At 36.9% G+C, this 21,031-nt stretch overlaps 3 protein-coding genes across 7 annotated transcripts in view; all 3 read right to left on the bottom strand.

Annotated features, from left to right (window-relative positions):
• Positions 1–2,217: 2,217 nt before the first annotated feature.
• Positions 2,218–13,177, bottom strand: arpc4 (actin related protein 2/3 complex, subunit 4). Of its 4 annotated transcripts, XR_014124537.1 has the most exons (7): positions 12,585–13,177; positions 11,205–11,323; positions 10,629–10,740; positions 10,390–10,485; positions 5,633–5,735; positions 2,449–5,324; positions 2,218–2,366 (listed from the first exon to the last, which is right to left on the bottom strand). XR_014124537.1 is itself a non-coding variant. In XM_027007906.3 (6 exons), exons 1-6 carry the CDS (start codon positions 12,585–12,587, stop codon positions 5,212–5,214), a joined length of 546 nt encoding a protein of 181 aa, XP_026863707.2. In that variant the 5' UTR covers positions 12,588–13,177; the 3' UTR covers positions 2,218–5,211. The 4 variants fall into 4 exon arrangements, 3 of the variants coding, with proteins under 3 accessions (XP_026863707.2, XP_026863709.1, XP_081573660.1); XM_027007906.3 differs by having other exon boundaries at positions 2,218–5,324; XM_027007908.3 differs by lacking the exons at positions 2,218–2,366; positions 2,449–5,324; positions 5,633–5,735 and adding exons at positions 8,209–8,855; positions 9,118–9,288 and having other exon boundaries at positions 12,585–13,168.
• A 563-nt stretch (positions 13,178–13,740) lies between these two features.
• Positions 13,741–15,274, bottom strand: h1-10 (H1.10 linker histone). Its single transcript, XM_027007781.3, has one exon. It carries the CDS (start codon positions 15,198–15,200, stop codon positions 14,580–14,582), a length of 621 nt encoding a protein of 206 aa, XP_026863582.1. The 5' UTR covers positions 15,201–15,274; the 3' UTR covers positions 13,741–14,579.
• A 1,832-nt stretch (positions 15,275–17,106) lies between these two features.
• Positions 17,107–21,031, bottom strand: part of LOC113576002 (ras-related protein rab7) — a 4,484-nt gene continuing 559 nt past the window's right edge. For both annotated transcript variants that reach the window (XM_027007886.3, XM_027007885.3), the window contains exons 2-6: positions 20,960–21,013; positions 20,590–20,716; positions 20,062–20,280; positions 18,253–18,381; positions 17,107–18,123 (exon numbers count right to left, since the gene is read on the bottom strand). In XM_027007886.3, coding sequence (XP_026863687.1) covers positions 18,028–18,123; positions 18,253–18,381; positions 20,062–20,280; positions 20,590–20,716; positions 20,960–21,012 — 624 coding nt within the window. In that variant the 5' untranslated portion in view covers position 21,013 and the 3' untranslated portion in view covers positions 17,107–18,027. The remainder of the gene's footprint in view (positions 18,124–18,252; positions 18,382–20,061; positions 20,281–20,589; positions 20,717–20,959; positions 21,014–21,031) is intronic.

Below are 21,031 nucleotides of genomic sequence, written 5' to 3' on the forward strand. Positions count from 1 at the left end.
CTAGTAAAGGTAAGATCTGAGTCCAAGAACTCCAAGATTTGAACTTTAGTTTTTAGATACCAATTGCATGTGCACCAATTATGAGACACTCCTCTATTTTGCAAAATATCATAACCTCTGTTTTGTCTTTATTGTCTCATCCAGTATGTATATGCTCCAAATATAGATAGTGTTTTTATTATGGGCTTTAATCATCCACTGAGAGAGCCAAGGATATTTGTTTATCATCTACATAACTGTTATAGGAAACTTTGTTGTGCCTCTTTAGGGATATAGACAAATATTTCTGTAACACTGTTGTTGTGAAAATGTCTATTGTAAAAAACACAATACAAATAAAATTGAATTTGACTAAACTGAATTGAGCTATTAGCAGTTTAAGTGGTGTTCATCATATCACAGTGCTTAAAACAATTGTTTTACATGGAACGCTTTTTAAACTGTTTTAAAGTCTGAAGAAAGAAGATATACATTCAAATGAGACATTACCAGGCATGTCTATTCTTCCCTTGGGTTCCCTTGAACTTTTGCTTGAGCTATCTAAAGCTCGTAGCTGAGTTTAATTAATGTGTTTGTGTGACTTAAGAGATGTGATTGGTTAACACCTGCTGATGTCTTTTGACACTGGGACTGGCCCCATAGTTGAGTTGAAGAGAGATGTGTATTAATGGTTATGTTTCTCCTCTTGTGTGCTGTGAGGCACTGAGACTTAATGACATCTGAATTAGAAAGTATGGACTAATCTGTGGGATGGGGCTTGGGATGAGGTTCAGAGGGCTAAAAGGCACAAAATAAGGATCTGTAATGACAGATGGGGCTGAGTCTTTACAAACTCATATTACATTCATCATATGTATAAGTGTTAGATGAAAAATTATTTGTAGGCCAATACTGGCCTGTGGTTGACAGTTTAGGGGGCGTGTGCACTCGTTTCCAGAATCTATTCCTTCTAGAGGTACCTAGACTCAAACTAAGCATGTTCTCTGTTTTTTATTGCACACAATCTGACAAATAAAAACAAATAATTAAATAGAATTAAATTAAAAGAACTGATTTTCTAAAATGGCAAAGTACATACATTTTACTGAATGCATTCATCATTACCACTATTATACAGTTGTTTCCATAATATTTACACTATATTGCCAAAAATATTCACTCATCTGCCTTCGCATGCATATGAACTTGAGTGACATCCCAATCTTAATCCATAGGGTTTAAGATGATGTCGGCCCACCCTTTACAGCTATAACAGCTTAAACTCTTCTGGGAAGGCTTTCCACAAGGTTTAGGAATGTGTTTATGGGAATTTTTGACCATTCTTCCAGAAGCACATTTGTGAGGTCAGACACTGATGTTGGACGAGAAGGCCTGTCTTGCAGTCTCTGCTCTAATTCATCCCAAAGGTGTTCTATCGGGTTGAGGTCTGGACTCTGTGCAGGCCAGTCAAGTTCTTCCACACCAAATTCATTCATCTATGCCTTTATGGACCTGATGCTTTGCATTGTGCTTGGTGATGTAAGGCTTGGATGCAGCTGCTCGGCCATAGAAACCCATTCCATGAAGCTCTCTACCTACTGTTCTCGAGCTAATCTTAAGGCTACATGAAGTTTGGAGGTCTGTAGCGATTGATTCTGCAGAAAGTTGGCGACCTCTGTGCACTTTGCACCTCAGGATGCGCTGACCCCGCTCTGTCATGTTACGTGGCCTACCACTTCATGACTGTGTTGCTGTCATTCCTAATCACTTCCACTTTGTTATAATACCACTCACAGTTGACCGTGGAATATTGAGTAGCGAAGAAATTTCACTCCTGGACTTATTGCACAGGTGGCATCCTATCACGGTACCACGCTGGAATTCACTGAGCTCCTGAGAGTGACCCATTCTTTCACAAATATTTGTAGAAGCAGTCTGCATGCCTAGGTGTTTGGTTTTATACACCTGTGGACCTGGAAGTGATTGGAACACCTGAATTCAATTATTTGGATGGGTAAATGAGTTTTTGGCAATATAGTGTACTTACATATAAATATTTCAAATTTATAACCAGACACATTTTTCTATATTTTAAGTCAACCATATACACTCACTAGCCATGTCCATTTACTCATTCATGCAATTATAAGATCAGTATTTGGCTGCAGGACAATGTATAAAATCATGCACGTGAGTCAAAGGTTTAGTTAATTTTCAAATCAAACATCAGAACAGGAAAAGATGTCATATTTGTAGCTTTATTCATGGTATCCTGTGTGCAGCACTTCTGAGGTCAGAGTAGAATGGCCAGACCAGTTAGAGCTGAGATGAAGGCTCCTCGGGTAACTCTAATAACTACTCTTTTCAACCATGGTGAGGAGGTTCAGCTACAACAGCAAAAAACACATTAGGTTCTACTCCTATTAAGCATGAACAGTAAATATTAGGTTACAGTGGACGCAGGCTTACCAAAACTGGATAGTTGAAGACTGGAAACATTTGGTGGCTAAAATCAGAATTTATCCATCTTATAATGATTACTTCCAACACAATAATGTGTGTTACAGAGCATAAAACTGAGTCCTCTGACCATGACAATGAGTCCAGTGTACTTCACTAAGCTCCCCAGTCCCCAGATCTAAATTCAGTATAGGACACACATGGGATGTGGTAGAACAGGCAATCTGCAGCATGAATGTGCAGCTGACAAATATGCAGCAATTATACAATCATGTCCATATGGTCACAAGAAATGTTTTCATCACTTTGTGGATTCCTTGCCATAAAGACCTGAAGCTGTTCTGAGAGCAAATAAGGATACTATCTAGTATTAGTGTGATAGCATGTCAGCAATCTCTTGAGTCTCCTCCAGCTCATGCTGCTCCTTCCTGTACTTGTACAGGTGTGTTAACCTGCTTTCCCTGTGAGAGAGTTAACTGTCTGTATATATACTGTAACTGTATAAACATGCTACAATACTGCTGTAGTCATATATGACCCTGCAGTGTAGTCCTCTGCTTCCTCATCTTCTAGGCCTTCACATTCAGCTGCAATTTGATATAAAATAAATTGGCAGGCAGGTTCAGATTTCTTCTGATCATCTTCTGTATAAAGAAACATATTCATTTTGTTAAATGTCATGTTCCAAATGCAAACAATGTTTTTCAGCAGTTTTTGTTACATTGTAAATTATTGTAACATGGAAACAAGGTGTACTAGTCATTGCACCCTGTGTGGCCAAACCCTTAGACAATGCTGCCGTAAATTTTAGATGACGCTGTAGGCCGCTGACTATGACCTGCAGATTCAGTTACCTCCTTGAGTTTGGTATGGAGCTGAAACTTGATTTTGCACATTATGAGAAGTATTCTGTTTATATGCCGAACAAGAATTGTAACTGTAATATCTTTGTGGTGTGTTGCCTGAAGAGCCCTTGATATAACAATAACACAGCATTATTTTTTCAAACATCAAACATCAGGATCAGAATCAGGCTTTACTGGCCAACTATCCTTGCACACTCAAGGTCCAGCAGGGTTTGCAATCACAAACATCCATTTCTAAATTGTTTATGCATACATACAGTCAGACTGGCATGTAAATTTTAAATTAATATTTTACATTTATGGCATTTAACTGATGCTTTTATCCAAAGCAATTTACAATTATGACTGAGTACAGTGTCACTATGGCATTTAGACATCCAGCTGTACACATGCAGACATACATTGATCAGCCACAACATTAAAATCACCTGCCTAATATTGTGTACCTCCCCCTTGTGCTACCAACACAGTTCTGATCTATCAAGTCATGGACTCTATAAAACCTTTGAAGGTGTCTTGTTACATCTGGCACCAAGTCGTTAGCAGCAGATCTTTTAAATCCTGTAAATTGTGAGGTGGGGCCTCCATGGATTATCTTTGCTTTTCCAGCAAATCCCATGGACTTGCTCTAAATGAGGTCTGGAAAATTTTGAGGCCAAGTTACCACCTTCAACTCTTTGTCATGTTACTCAAAACATTTCTGAACAACTTTTACAATGTGGCAGGGCATATTATCTTGCTGAAAGAAGCCATTGGCATTAGGGAGTACTGTTATCATGATGGGGTGTACTTGACCTGCAACAATGTTTAGGTAGGCAGTAGATACCAAAATAACATCCACATGAATGCCAGGTCTCAAGGTTTCCCATCTAAAATTGTCCAGAGCATCACACTGCGTTCATTGCCATGTCTTCTTCTCATAGTGCATCCTGGTACCATCTCTTCCCCAGGTAAATGATGCACATGTGCCCTGGCCTTTCACATTATGTAAAAGAAAATGTGATTCACCAGACTAGACTACTTTCTTCTGTTGCTCCATAGTCCAGTTCTGATGTTCACATATCCATTGTGGGCACTTTCAGCAGTGGACAAGGTCAGTATGGGTACTTTAGCAAGTCTGCAGATACCACACCAATTTTTCAGTGCTGCTTTAAGAGCCCAGGACAATCAGAATTTTTTTTCTCAGAGCATCTATTTTAATTATAGCTATCAAGATATATGCTTAAAAATCTCTTATTGATAGATCTCTCAATATTAACTTAAGCAAAATGATTATACCTCTATGGAAATTATGTAAAAGTATATTTACAACTACTGATGCCCTATTACAGAATTAAGATGTGGAATAAATCAAAGGTATTACAAAAATCAACAATTCCCCAGGAACACATTATCATGTCATAAATGTAATCAACTTAGATAATGTCCAACATGAGCTCAAAAGAGTTACATTCAGTCAGAATAATGTCTTAGTGTCATCCAAGACGGCTGTAGGGCAGAGCGATAAGTATTTGGACGAAAACGCGGAATAGAACGAAATGTATAAAGGGCAAAACCACAAACAGAGTCGCAATCATAGTCCATAATCGAAACACCCAGACGGGTAGATCCGGAATAAATAAAACACAAATACAAAAAACAGGGCAAATAACGATACAGAGAACACGGGAAATAAATGGAAAACAGCAACGGAGCTGATAAACAATAAAGAAACAACGGAAACGACTGGCAAGCAATGAACAGAATACAGACAGAAGCTTAGAACATCAAACAGCAAATTAACTAAGGAAACAGTGTGTAACGTTAAATAGCAAGACTAATGAAAACAAATGACAATGAAAACACCAAAGGGGCTGATCAAACGAAACCAAGAGCGAAACGAAAAACCAAAGGAAGGAGCACGAGACTACCGGACGCTAGCGTATGGGAAGCTTGACAGCTGACTGCAACCAGCTCTATATCTGGGGCAAGCGATTCCTCTTCTCATGGGATCTGGAATTTTCTCAGTGCTGAAATATTCTGAAAACAAAACAAAGCATCCATATGTGTCAAACAAATATCAAACAGACATGAAAAGCCAAACTATCTCTCTCTCTCTCTATATATATATATATATATATATTTGACTTTGTAATGTTACTTAATGAGTGAGCAAATACAGTGCCTTGCAAAGTATTTATTCCCCTTAAAAGATATATTTGTTACAGATTGTTCCAGGCAGTATTTTTATTTAAAACCATTATGCTCTTAAAGAAAAAAAAACAAGAAAAGAAAAAAGTAGTGTATAAATATTCAACCCCTTCCTGACTTGTACTGGGTAGAACTACCTTTTTTGAAATAACAGCTCCAAGTCTTGGGGTAAGTTTCTACCATCTCTGCAAATTGTTTAGGAGTGTTTTCTCCAAGTTGTTCAGGTTGGTTGGATGATGCCTGTGAACCACAATTTTCATATAGTCTCAGATATTCTCAACAGGACTGAAATCTGGACATTTTATTTTTGTTGTTCAACCACTCAGATACCACTTGGTGTTGTGAAGAGGTCTCCTGCTGAAAGGTGACATTTCTCACAAGCTTCCTTTTTTTAGAATGAAGCATGTTGTCTTGTAGTATTCCACTGTTTTCTGTACCATTCATTTTTAATAAGATGTTCAATCATTTTGGGGAAGCATCCCCACAACATGCTGTTGCCACACTTATACTTCATTGTTGGGATTGTCTTTGTGTAGGGTTTAATGGTGTTAGGTTTGCACAAGTGTTTTGAATTTTGGCCAAAAACCTCCATGTTTGTCGTACCTGACCACAAAACCATATCACTTTTTTGTGCTTCTTTTGAGTCACCTTCACAGCTAGTTGTATGCAGAGCTTTTGATATTGTCCCCTTCTTGCTCTTGCTGAGTATCAAGGGATGATACTTATGGCATTTAGCTGACACTTTTATCGAAAGCAATTTACAATTAAGACTGAATATAACTTCAGCAATTGAGGGTTAAGGGCCTTGCTCAGGGGCCCAACAGTGGCAACTTGCTAGCAGTGGGGTTTGAACTGACATCCTTTCAAGTACAAGTACCTTAACCACTGAGCTACCACTGCCCAGCCATATATAAAATAATAGTTGACATATAAAATAATATAATTATGCAATAAAATATTGTTTGTGGACAGAAAATTTCAATGATATTGACTCTTTGAAATTAGCACCCACAAACAAAAAGCAATTGACATTTTTCAGTCCTGACATTACTAAAGCATTGAAGTCCAATTGTGATGATGCGTTATAGTGACCCCTGAATTTTACTTAATGAGCATTCATTTTTAAGTCAAAAAATAGTTTCTTTTCAGTGGGAATGGGAACTGAACTTTGAAACTAAAGTGAAATCAAATAAATGGAGTCATTAATTTTAGAGTTTACCTCCTGTAATTAGATATGTTTTTATGTAACTTTTTGAGTGAGAAAATCAGAGAATGCCATTTCCCAGGAACATGCCCCGGCTTCTTCTGTTCAAACATTTCAATTGTTACTGTAATTGTAAAAGTACTGAATGTGATATAGCGTATACAAAAACAACCCCACATTCTCAACTGAAATAGTGCAACATAGCTTGACAATTGAATTGTCAAAAAACAGCCACATGACTCTGACCATACAGAATCAGAAAGGTGCTGTAAGATATGATTTAAATCTAGAGATTGTTCTGAGCTGAAAGAAGCCACCCCTAATCACCACACTGTTTATAAGCATTTTAGTTGATAATCACATTTTTCATAGAGAGAGGGTAGTGTTGAGGAGACTCTCACTCAGGAGGGTGAAACGTGAGTTCTGGCAGGGAGCTGGCTCTTTGGTGTGGTAATCAGCAAAAATGTGTCACCCGGACAATTATTATACCCAATGACCTGAAACACAAAGATGACCTCTTCACAACAGCCTTGCAAAGGATTCTGAAACTGATGATCCAAAGATCAAATTATATAATGGAGATTATCTAGCTAGCCTTGAATTTTGCTTAGAGAAATAGGATACAACTGTACAGTGCTACAAAAATTGTGGGACTTTTACACTTGATTAAATCAGTTCATCTTATAAAATGAGACAGGTGAAATATTGTAGGTCCCACTATGCACTTATTAGGAGTAGACAGCCACACATTTAGCTGCCCACACAAAAATGAACAAATAACAGAGCTAAATTGTAGAGAAAATGTACATGAAGGTCTTTGGAGTATTGAGCTAATAGAACACTAATGCTAATGTAGTTTACTTGGTCACATTAAAGCCTCCAGACACTGATACCTTATATTCTGCTGAATGCTTTTCAGAGTAAAGTTTAATATCTTTTGTTTGATATGCCTTATACAATGAGTTGTTTACTTTTGTCCAATTAGCTATTCTCTAAAAAAGGTATATTAAATTATAAATGTACATATTCATCTGGATTCAAGAAATTCCAGAGAAACAGTAGTGTGCAAAATTAGTCTGCAACTGATTAGATAATTTCTGAAAGGCTGAGGCAAAACCCTGAAAAGACCTGAGTTCTAGATAATCGAGGATTTGATATCTTTAGACCTGCATGTACGTTTGTGTGGACAGACAGGTAGTACACTGTCTTTTTGGGCTGTTATGTCATTATCGTTGTGTTACTCATCCAAGACAGAAAAATACTTAGAAAGGGCTTAATTATAACAGAATGCAAAAATCATGTGAAGAAAGTTGCAAACTACACAAGAGTAGAAATTACAGATAAAACCAATAAAGGAATTTATCATAACTCTCATTCTATGCCTACACTAAGGTCTGTGTGTTCCATGTGCATCAGGAGTCCATGTACTGTATCAAAATTTAAAAAATTAAAATGGCTTTATGCACATATATTATTTTTTAAAAACAGTGCACATTATTGAAACATGACAACTATTTAATTTTTCCTTTATTAGGAAATATGTCAATAAAAGCCTATCTATGAAAACACACCAATAAAAATAATTGTGGTTGATTCAGAAGCAAGAGTAAAGAATGATGGCTATATGCTTATTCAGAATAAACATACTTATCAATGTTAATGAACATGGAGAAACATTTAGGAAATTCAAAATATTGCAATGCTGTGAGCACAACCATGGATAGAGAAGAATAAGAAGATTAATTGCAGTAATTAGGAAACATTTTGCAGAGTAAAATTACTCTGAAGATTGAAGAAGAGTGCAGAGTAGAATTAACTAGAAGAGGCTTTGAAGCTGAAAAAGTAAAGTCAGAGTTGAACAGTAGAGGGAACAATACAAAGTCTAAGTCTGTTGTCTATGAATTCCATCAGAGCTCTTGTATTACATCACTGCAATACTGTGAATTCAGTCCTGTGGCAGTGGGCACACACCCTCTATCCAGTTGATCCCCATTTGGTGGCGCTCCATGTTGACTGGCTGTTCACACCATATGTCCTCCTGCTTACTCTCTGAAGGTCCCCCTCCCCCTGGCTCAAAGCTGCCACCAATGTGTCTGCTGACCTTGGTGAACTGAGTGTTGGCTATACGCTGAGGGTATATGGACACTTCCTTAAAACTGAGTTGAAAAGAGGAAATTAAGGTACTGTTAGTCCACTCCAGGTTTTAATAAAGATATCACACATTGGGTTGTGTAACATCAACTAAATGTCAGTTCTGATGTTATTAATACAACTTCCTGTATTCTATTGATTTATTAAAAGAAGAGTGAAAAAAATTTTACATTAAAAAAATAAATAAATCACCTGTACTGCCTTTTACCATGAGAATGTAAAAGTGTATTTTGCTTGCTTGTGTGTTAGAGGACAAATGGCACTCACATTTTTGAGAAACTCTTCAGCAACTATTCTTGCCCTTGCATTAACTGAAAGTTTCATTTCACTGATTTCCTTATCAATCTCTTCCATAAAATGGATTACAAAATCAACCAACTTGTGCTTATACATCTGCTCTGTGTGGAAATTAGTAATGAGGAAGCTGATATCATAACCCTAGAGAAAGAAAGGAGAGCAGAAACAAGAGCAGGGTTATACTGATCTTACAACTGTCATTAAAACTAAAACAGCTTGTGGTTTTACTTTGTTATTTATATTAACCTTTATTATTCAGGTAAAAAAAATAATAATCAAAAGGACATTTGTGGTTTCCCATTATTTTGTCAATGCAGCTGTTGTCATTCTAACGGTTTGCTATAACTATCATTGGTCATATCTTTCATTGAATGTTCTGCTTTCTAACTAACAGAACACCAAACTAAGTGAAAAAAAAAGAAAACCATGAATCTGTTTAGCACATCATATTTGTAAATCAACTGTGGTTACAAATTTTGACAATAAGCAAAACACTGATATTTTCAAATACCTTTCACTTTCACTTATTTATCTTTCACTTATTCTGTTATTTAGATTATTATTCATTGTAGTATTCATTGAATAGTTTTATACACATCTACAAAATATACAGTGCACCTCCTGCCATGAACATACTTAAGCTGTTCATCAGTGGTCACCACAACACCGTTGTTGACTAGCTCATCATTCACAGCCTTGCCACTACCACGAGTGTTAATGCTGTCAGTGAGAATGTAACACCATTCAGAAAAGAATCCGGTCAGCAATGTCCTCATGATGAGAAACTACATAACCCTTAATGGGATAGTGCGGAGGGGAAAGTATCTCTTTTTTGCATTCCCTCAAAGAACATTTGCATTCCTTTGCAAATGCAGCACACTTCTTACTAATTATGCCATATGTGTCTGTGAGGGAAGTCAGAAAATCTGTAAGGGAATGCAAAACATTTGTAATGGAATGAAAAATAATGAAGGATGATAAACTACAGTACATTCCCCACCTCCCATCTCTTTAAGGACTTTGTAAGAAACTGACCATGGATCATGGAGGTAAAAGATGGATTAGGAATTCCTCATGCCAAAAAATGGGCATAACATTACACACATTAAATGTAAAACAGGTGTACCTTATAAAATGACCAGTGTAGGTACAAGGTGGCTAGTGAGAGTACTTGGCCTAACATTACTTCAAGCTGTTACTTCCAGTTTTTTGTACCCTCCTTATCATTCAAACATGTCTCACCTCCACAGGTTTTCTTCGCAGAATAAAAAAGTTCTCTGCTCTCATCATCATGAAGCGCATGAACTTATGGCACAAAATCTTCTCAATCTCATCGGCCTAGATGGAATGAGTCAGAACTAAATCAAGATTCACAAGCCAAAATGGCTTACCAAATTTTCAGTGCTGTTATTTCAAGTGTAAATGTGCAACCTGAAGAAACAAATGAGAGTGAATCAGAGGTATGAGAGGTCTGAATATACCTGTTTCACTGCAATGCTGACACGCACTGAGTTGATAGAACCTTCTATGAGGACCTTCTCTTTATCATTCCTACTAATCACAACAGGCTGGAGCAACAGTTCTTTACTGCTCCTGTTGAATCACATCAACAAAGCTGATCGGTAATTGTAATTTATGAGACATTTTACACCACTAAAACTTTTCAAGTGAGAAAGAACAGTGTTACATAAACACCCACAATACAATTTGAGAAGTCACCATTGTGTTTCTTTATACCCTGAATGCATGTCTGGAAAGATGTAGGCCTACATATTTCCCTGCACTACAGACTAAAGGTTATGTGTACATAACGCACTGCACATTGTAAATTACTGAACATTCTGTCATTTAAGACATGCTATTAAAGGTAACATGTTTACACCAAGCTCAAAACATAAAGGTCACAATTAAAAAGAAAAAATGTTAAGATTTTTTAGATTTGTTCAAATCACTTATTACTATGCATTAAATAAACAAGAGACAACACCATAGTGCTCAACATTGACTGAAATAAAATGTTATATTTCAGGTGCAAATATGCACATAAATACACTTACCGGACTTCTACCTCAGGTTTGTTGTGGCGCTCTACCACTTGTGAGGAGAAGTTCTCCAGACAGAGAGCAGCCTGCAGTGTAGCACGTACTGCATTCAGGTATGGACGCAGAGTTGCCGTCTGCAGAGCCATACAGATAAGGTAAGGTGAAAGGTGGAGAAACCAGATATTAATCCCTTGTTTTCACTTAAACAACACTGACCATAATCATATGTACACCTCACTTGTGTGCCCCCACCCCTAACACATGAACTGCAAATCAATACAAAGCTTACTCCTCTTGAACTCTCAAGTCATTTTACACAGGTCTGAACCTGTAAGAGAATTCCTGAAATACTCTACGCTTTCAGTCCTTCTAAACCCAGATACAATACCATTTAATACCAGTATATTCAGTTATTGGGTGCATCAAGTAAAAAGTTATTCAGATATATTGCACATTATTGCAGCAAATCTGCCAAACTTCAGAAAGAATGATTCATCTTAAGCAACCTGATAAAAGAACCCGATAAAAGAAAAAATAAGTTAATAGTTAATGTACTAAGCAACAGGGTATCTGTTACACCACAGCTAGGTTGCCATTGTTGCCCTGAGCAAGGCCCTTAACCCTCAATTATTCAAACTGCATTCAGTCATAGTTGTAAATTGCATTGGATAAAAGCGTCAGCTAAATACCATAAATGTCAATTACAAGTGTGTGCAGTCTATATGTACAGTATTTCCTGTACTGAAGAAACAAAAGAGGAAATCCAAAGCCTCTTGTGAGGACAATATTATAGACCATTAAAACGAGCAAACTAGCTAGCTAGGCGTTAGCTATCCTAGTTAGCTAGCCAACGGACCGCAGAAAAACGGAGCGGTTGGATTCACAGCGTTAGAAAACCAGTTATAGATTAACTACCCACATAGCATCAGTTTGTTGCTAGCGGTTACACATTTATCTGACGATAATAAAGGGTAGCTATAACGTTAACATTAACCGGCTAGTTGATTACAAAATGCTCATGTATATTCTTGCAAAAACCTAACTAGTATTGTATAGTACACCCGTGTGTACACACACAAACACACACAAACACAAACAATGTATAGAGGCAGACAAATGCAATCTAGCCAGCGTATCTAACTGTCAAACTTAATTATTATTGTCAATGTAAACATGAAAGATTAGCTAACGTTAGCTACCTAGGGTGGGGATGTACTAAGAGCTAACTAGGTTAGCGTTAGCTTGCTAATAATATTTCGATTTGATGAAAGCACCCTAGCGCTTCAAAACAATACAAGCTTGGTGATAGCATTTATAACGTATGCAAAATCACACATACAGTTATATTTGCTATACATAAAAATGCTTGGAAGTGCAGCTAATTAACTATCTTACCATTTCTCTGTAGGCAGCGTTGGGCGAAAAGACGGAAATGCTATCTTGCTGATACAGACATCAAGTGACTTCCGTGATCCCCGCCATTTCTTTTGGGTGCTACCACAGCTGATTTACGAGGAACTTGTCCACTTCCTCCCGGTACATCAAAAAGTGACGCAACGCCAGAGGGCGCCAGCGAGATAGGGTGAGCTAAACGGCTAAAACCGAAATATTACAATAGGTTCTCACTACTTGGCGTTATACCAAATATAGCAAAGAAGACTTACATGTTACTTTTCTACAGCAAACGGGTTTTGGGCAGTAGTACGCTGGCATGTATGCTACTCCAGCGTCAGCTCACCAACCAATTAGCACTCAGTAACAGAAATGCTAGCGTCCTTCTGCACCTAACCCGTTTGCTGTAGAAAAAAAGAAGATACAAGTTTTCTTTGCTGGTTTAGTGTAATGCAAACTCATAGTTCCTAAGATTATAGAAAGATCGTGACAAAGTGGCGAGAAACCATTTTAATTTTTCGTTTTTAGCGTTTAGCTCCTTGAACCCACATTCGTTTTAGACTCTCGCGGGCGCCTCTAACGTCTGACAAACCCGGAAGACATTACAGTGGCATTTCTCCTCTCTATAAATTTTCTGGTGATAACCATAACTAACCTTAGTTTAGCGGGCTAGTGTCGTAGAAAGCAGATTAACGAATGAAATTATAACAACACAAACATGCCAAATCAACCAATTTATACATATATTTTAGGTATGTAAATGTTGAAATATAACAGTAAATTAATAAATATTATAAAAAAACATAACCTGTAAATGTATTTTTAAAGAAATAAATAGGCTATAATAACATGCCCCAACTTGCAGTTTTCCAGAAGTGACCTCAAAGTGAAAAGCAGGAAGACGAAAATTAATACAAACAGAAATGTAAATATGTAAAATGTAAATATATTGCAAAAGTAATGTGAAAAGCATTTATTTGCAGTTTATTTCTGCAAATAGCCAATATTTACATTGCCACTCCATTTTTACATGTATTTATTTTATAATGCCACATTTGCAAAGGCTTGTTTTTTAAACTATAAAAATACACAAATAAAACTATCTATAAAAGCACTTTTGTATTTAATAAAAGTGAGGCAAGTATGCACACCAATCTAGTTGCGATTTGGCAGTTATAGCTTTTATTACACCTTTAGAGTATTCTTAAGACAAATGCTGCTGCTTCTGACTTAATGTGCTTGGCATTTCAGTTCTCTGTGGTCAACCCGTAATTGTGCTTAGAAAGTTGTGACTCTGCATGATTTGACGATTATTTAAAAAAATAATAATAATAATAATAATAAAAAAAAAATAATAATAAAATTAAAAAGTTACATTACAAGTTTCTACATCTAGCTTGGCACAAAATCATTTTAAATCGAAGATAAGCCAGGCCAAGTCAACAGGACTGTGGTGCTGGGTGTTTAACACGTTCGGCACATAACTCACATGACGTGTAATTGCTAATAATTGTATGAGTTTAAACCATGACATTTACACCTAGTTTATTATTCAGGCACAAATAACAATAGTTTCCTTAACAGCACTGCTTCTGCGATGTAATATATGACTGAAAATATTGCAGAGAAACAAGCATCCTTCCATTTACACTTTTGTTGTGAAACATGTATGCTTTTATTTGGCTAGAAGCATGTCCAGATAATTTCTATTAACCGGTAACAAAAGTAGCCTAACAAAACAGTATAAAAACAGCAACTGAAACCCATGAATGTAAATGTGGGCGTGTCCCAGAATAGTTGTTTAAATTTGCTATAGCAGTAAAACAAATAGCCTAGATCGAAAAAGGTTAACAAGTTTTGACAAATTAATTATAGGCTATCTGGCAGCCTTTCTCTATTTACAATGCACGTTACATTCTTATTGCAGGAGGGAAACGATTGAGAATCACTATAAAGCATTTAGCCTGAAGCATTTACGAAAAGCAGGTTTTAAGAGTCTTAAATCGTCTTTTTTGTCGGCTTAGACTTCTTAGTCTTGCTTGCCTTCTTCGCAACGCCTGTTGTCTTTTTAGCTTCCTTCTTCGGCTTGGAAGTTTTCTTCGTGGCAGGGGTCTCTGTCTTTGCTTTCTTTGTGCTCTTCGCGGTTTTCTTTTTCTCCACAGCTTTTTTGGCCGTTTTTTTGGCGGGTTTCGCTGTCTTGGTTGGCTTTGCAGAGCTCTTCTTTTTCGTCTTGGTCTCGAATTTCTTCTTATTCAGTTTGAATGAACCGTTGGCACCCAGCCCCTTCACTTGGATGAGCGTATCGTTCAAAAGGAGTGCCCGGATAGAATACCGCAAGTACATCCGACCGTTTTGCTGATCAAACCAGCTCACTTTCTTTGCCTCGTTATATATCTTAAAAAGGGATGATCCGTTTTTCTCCCCCAAGGTTCGGATGGCTTCAATTACCAACTGGCTGTATTTTCCGGGGCCTTTGCTCTTCTTTTTCTTCTTTTTTGCTGGAGAGGCAGTCTTCGCCGCTGGCTTGGCTTTACTGGCGGGAGTCTTTTTCTTTTTGGACGCCGATGCAGCTGGGGCTGGGGCTGGGGCTGGGGCTGTCTCCTCGACCTGAGCAGACATGGTCTATCAGAGTGTTACTGTGATGCTGTGCACTTCACTCCCCTACAAGACGCTGGCACCTACGTGACGTTGTTGTGCTTCGGATTTAACATGAATACGCGGACGTGATTGAGAACAACAACACAGGCGACAGAGGCATTTCTGGAGTTGTGTTTTTTGCGCGTAGTTTGATCTTTGTTATCTCGCAAATTAAACCTCGTTACCGACCTTATATAATCTATTTGGGAAGTGCAACCGATGTTGCCTCCAGTAATGCACAAAAATGTTAACGTGCATACGAAACTCTGTAAAATACAGACAAACAAAATATCATACCCGTCGCACACAATGCGATGTCGGGTGGGGGCACCTACTTGCAGAGCGAAAATATATTACCCTTGACACAGATACACTATATATTACAGATAAGATTACAATTTAAGGTGTAAATAACCTCAAACGGTACTGGGTTTTACAAGTTTACCAAACAACACCGAGATATATTTTGTTTAATTTCCCTAAACTAGCACATAAAACGCCCTCGCGTGGCTATGTGCTGGCAAACGTTCTTTTTCGGTTCTGCGGATTATTCCAGAAAGCGGGTTTAGCAACTAACCCAGACCTGTTGTCTGGGAGTTCGTGGAAACTGAGGGTGTTCCGTTCCAAAAACAGAAAAATCGTAGGCTAGTTGTTACGGCAATATACCATGTGAAGCTGTCCTGCTATGCAGCAGGTTTATTGGACATAATCCAGAGTTAATCGTCAGAACAGCGGCCGAATCTGCAGCGCGAAAATTCCTAGATGATTAAATTGATGTTGCGGCTCATATTATTGATTACAAGGAGTGATTTGACTTCGTTAAACATTGTGATGACTATATTCAATAACCTAGCTACCGTTTTTAACTGAATTAATCTTTTGAACGTTGGTCACCCTTGAACGTACACCATTACGTCATCATTTATTTTCTTCCAATTTAAGGCTTTATTTCACAATATACTTTCTTTTCTCCACTATTAATATATAATAATAAGTTATCGACAGCCTAATAATAATTGGCTATGTGATTATATGTTTACATTATCTGATGCTTTTATCCAAAGCGACTTACAATTATGAATGAGTACAACTTGAGCAATTGAAGGTTAAGGGCCTTGCTCAGGGGTCCAACAGAGATCTAAAACTCTGGTTACACAAAAATACTTTAAACTTAACTGAAGTTTTACAGTTAGGGCCTAAATCACTACTTTCTGCTTTCTCAAACCTCCCTGTTGATTCTGATGGTGTTCTTATTAGGTCAGCTCAAATTAATGAAAACCTTGGTCTCTTTGATTTATCATTCACCAAAACTGCATTTTGTCATCTGTGCAATATTACAATCATTTTAATTTATAGCACTTAGCTGACACGTTTATCTAAAGTAACTTGCAATTATGACTGAATGCAACTTGAGCAACTGAGAAATAAGGGCATTGCTCAGGGGCACAACAGTGACAACTCGGCAGTGGTGGGGCTTGAACCAGAAACCTTCTGATTACAAGTCAAGTATAGTATGCTTCACACTATGCTCAATGATAATTTTGCTACAATGTTGATAAATTCATGTATCCATTACTGTTACTCCTTTTTATAGTCTCCCCACTGAACTGATCAACCATTTTCAGTACATCCAAAACTCGGCAACTTAAGTTCTTACATCTACCAAGCATACTGCACACATCACACCTGTCCTTCAGCAGTGACACTGGTTCTCTTTTATCTGCCAGATTAAGTATAAAATATTAAATATCCTTCTAACTTTAATAGCTCTTCATAGACTTGCTGCTACCTATCTGTCTGAGGTTATTAAATTATGAGGTTATTCAGAAACTTTGGAACTCTTTTCAAAAGGGTGCAGGCAACCATATCAGCAGTGGTGGAAGCAGAGTTCCCTTTAAAAGTTTATTTAAAGGTTAGATTTAATCACAATCCAATTATTCAATAAGAATTTAAAGAGATTGTTGCATTAGTGTGTGTCCATATAACAATTTAATTACACTTATTTAGAAAAACATTTTGGCTTCCGTTAATCAAGATGATATGAATATGATTAACATATGGTCTCCTGGGTCAGTAGAAACTCATAAAAAGACAAAGAAATGTCATTTCATCAGTGTGTCTAGGAACAATCCAGAAACAAAATCTATAGCCTACATTATTAAATAAAAGACTACAATTTTCTTATGAAAATTATGAATATTTATTTTATTATGAAGATTTACTTGTAAAGGTACAAGTATGAGTAATAGACAAATTTATTTATTTAGATTACAACAAAAGAAGGTAAGCCTGAAAGGAAGATTTTTAATCCTTGTCTACTCTGTGACCTAACTGCCACTTCCTCAGAAAATTATGAGTGCACCCTTAAACACAATTAAGTGAATACATCTTAGCAAATCTAAACAACAAAGTAACACAGTAAAGGGGATATATCTCAACATGTCATAACAACAAAGTAATCTCTAAAATAATACATAAAATATTTCACATACCTGGCAAGCCAATCAGTATATATTTTATTACATTATTTTTATTATTAAGATATCAACTTTGCAAATTAAAAAAAGAAACAAAACCCAGCACAGAAAGTAAATAATGAGAGGGTTGGTGAAGCTAGGACACACTCCCAATTTTTTCCAGACATGAAAACTAGTTACAAAGTTTATAACATGATCAAGTAGTATGGGTTGTATGTGGATGTGTGTATGGCTGTATATGGTTGTAAATGTTGAAAGTGTTAAAAAAAAAATTTGCATGTGCAAATCTGTTTTCATTAAACAGTGCATGTTAGTGTCTATGTAAACATGTCTCAGCAACTGCAGCTTTCTGCTGATGGGTTGGATCTATCACTTCTGTCCAACTTAATTGGCTCTGGAAACTCATTATACAACTCTACTTCTGTTTCCTAAATGAAGGAAAATGATAAAAAGTTTCTAAACCATATGAATACATGAATGAGTTAAACATACTGTAAAAGCATACGTGGAAAACTAAGTACATATGTAATGTGATGTAATGACAGTGTTCTGCTAACCTTTTTTAGGGCATTGCTTGCAATGGTTTTAAATGCTTGTTCAACATTTATGGCCTCTTTTGCGCTGGTCTCAAAGTATGGCATGTTGCTTTTACTCTGACACCAGGCCTGAGCTCGTTTTGTTGTCACCTAAAACACAGATATAGTGGCTTGGTGAGTAGCACGTTTGCCTTGCAGTGCTATGGTCTTGGGTTTGAGTCCCTATCTGGGTGGAGTTTCCAGGTGTCTGTGTGGGTTTCCTCCCATAGTCCAAAAACATGGAGGTTAGGCTGATTAGATATTCTAAATTTTCCTGTATGAATGTGACCTATGTGACAGTACAAGTGTATATATACATACACTACATATATATACACTTGTACTGTGTATGTATGTATATATTTTATGTATATATATATATATATATATATATATATATATATATATATATATATATATATATATATACACACATACACACACACACACACACGTGTGTGTGTGTGTCTGAGAAAGGCACTATGTGAAGAAGAATAATATAATTATTTAACTGCCATACATACATGCCCACACACCAATTCAAAATTACATGCACATAAAGGACAAAAATGTCAGAGCAAGATATGGGTGAAGTTGCTTATACATAAGTAACATTTCCTATCAAAGACTCTTTCCTTGCGGCACTTTGGGGAGGAAATGAAATGTGTGTATGCAACCTCAAATCTTGCCATTTTTCTCCAGAGTTTGTATGTTTATGTTCTTTGTTAACTCTTATTTTTTGATATTGTGAAATGCTTTGTTGTTGCTTAATTGCTTGTCTTTACCAATATGGTCAAGTGAATCAATAACAGGACAGGGCCCCAACTTGTCTAGCAAGTAAGACTTGTGCAACACACTAAATAGAAGCTGAACAGCAATGTATGCTCTCCACAATTTTGAATGTAACTGATGATATAAAACAAATAACCTAGTTGATATTATTGTTAGTTAATAACAGTTCATTTTTCTTGTGCATAATTTTTTACTGCACCATCCTCCTCTGCACAGCACTTCTCATAAATTAAGTGTGGTTGAATAAGCACATCAATCGCAATTTAGAAGTTTGGCGTTCAGGTCTAACTCTAGCAGAGACAGTGTGCAACTGCCAGCTCAAGGAAATGGCAGGACTGGCAAGGTTAACCATTGTAATATTTCTGTCAAGGACATTCATACATGCACTTATGAGGACTTCTTCTATTAATTGTTCTATTCTACCCTTGTTCTAAGGCACAGAAGGAAAGACTAATGTTAGTTAGTTAGCTACTCAACATAGGTTCAAAGTAATCAAGACCACTGTTATTGACCAAACTTTCTTATCAATACTCTTTCTTTCTTAACAATCTTATCAACTTTGGTGTCTATGATATAAGCCATGGTGTCTATGACATAAGCAATAATATACTCACATCACACTGATTTGAAAAGGCTGAGAATGATCCAAGAATGAATTTACCATCTTGCAAACATAGCCAACCAGGGTCCACATTAGCCAACCTAGTTGTCTAGATGGCATTATGAAGCCAAATGTCATCAGTGCTTAATCATTGTTAATCATAATTGCCCTCTTAGTGATCTTATGTCATAAATGTAGGATGAGTCCACCACTTTATGTAACTGTCTTATTATTCAAGGCCTGCATACTATGTCTGAACCAAGATTTAGTATGAACTTATATCCAATACAGTCCACCTTTAATATAATTTAGCATACAGCTGTAGTCCTTTAGCATCAGTCAACAAATGGTCTCAAACCTCCACTTTCTTATTGTGGTTGCATAGGGCTTTCACTCACCTGCCTGTTTTCCATGTCAATCTTGTTGCCAAGTGCCACAAAAGGGAAGCTGTCTGGATCACGGGGACTAGCCTGAATCAGAAACTCATCTCGCCAGGAGTCCAGAGTTTTAAAGGTGGTGGGAGCAGTAACATCAAACACCAGAACACAGCAGTCAGCACCGCGATAGAATGCCACCCCCAGGGACTGGAACCTTTCTTGCCCTGCTGTGTCCCAAATCTGACAGAAACATGGAGAGTATAAAACAATTTAAAAAAAGAAATGGAAAAAAAAGAAAATATATAAAATAAAAAATCAAAAATTATATTTTACAACTGACTACAGATGCCATTGCAAAGCACTGGTGTAGGAAATGGCTTATATGGTTACTGAGGGGTAGAGAAAAGAAGAACACGTTCACAGCCGATGGATCTCCACAAAATTTCATTACTTGTTGACATGTTGACAATATTTGATCATATTTCTTATACATTTGAAAAGAGTATTTGTGACTTGCATGATAGTTCAGCACTGACACAATGTGGTTACCTGCATAGTAACAAGTCTATCCTCAACCATCACCTCCTTTGTGAGAAAGTCAGCTCCTATTGTAGCTTTATACTGACTGCTGAATTTCTTGTTAACATATTGGTTCATTAAAGATGTCTTTCCAACACTACAAACAGAGAGGAGGGAAAGAAATATAACAAAAAGAGGAAACTTGAATTTCAACATTAATGGTGTAATATGTCAATCTTTCAGCAAATCTGGTCTTTAAACAAATGTACTTATTGGATTTTTGTACAGCTTTCTTTATGACAGGTCAATAGATGCCAGATAACATGTCAGACTGGAGCATGGCAAAGAAATCTCTCTCTCTCTCTCTCTCTCATGCACATACACACACAAACTATCTTACCCTGAATCTCCAAGGATGATGACTTTAAGAAGAACTTTCTTCCTAGATGTCATACTGTGTGGAGGAATCACA

The sequence above is a fragment of the Electrophorus electricus genome, chromosome 7 (assembly GCF_041902795.1).
Source record: "Electrophorus electricus isolate QZ-2024a chromosome 7, ASM4190279v1, whole genome shotgun sequence".
In the NCBI taxonomy this organism is placed as follows: Eukaryota; Metazoa; Chordata; class Actinopteri; order Gymnotiformes; family Gymnotidae; genus Electrophorus; species Electrophorus electricus.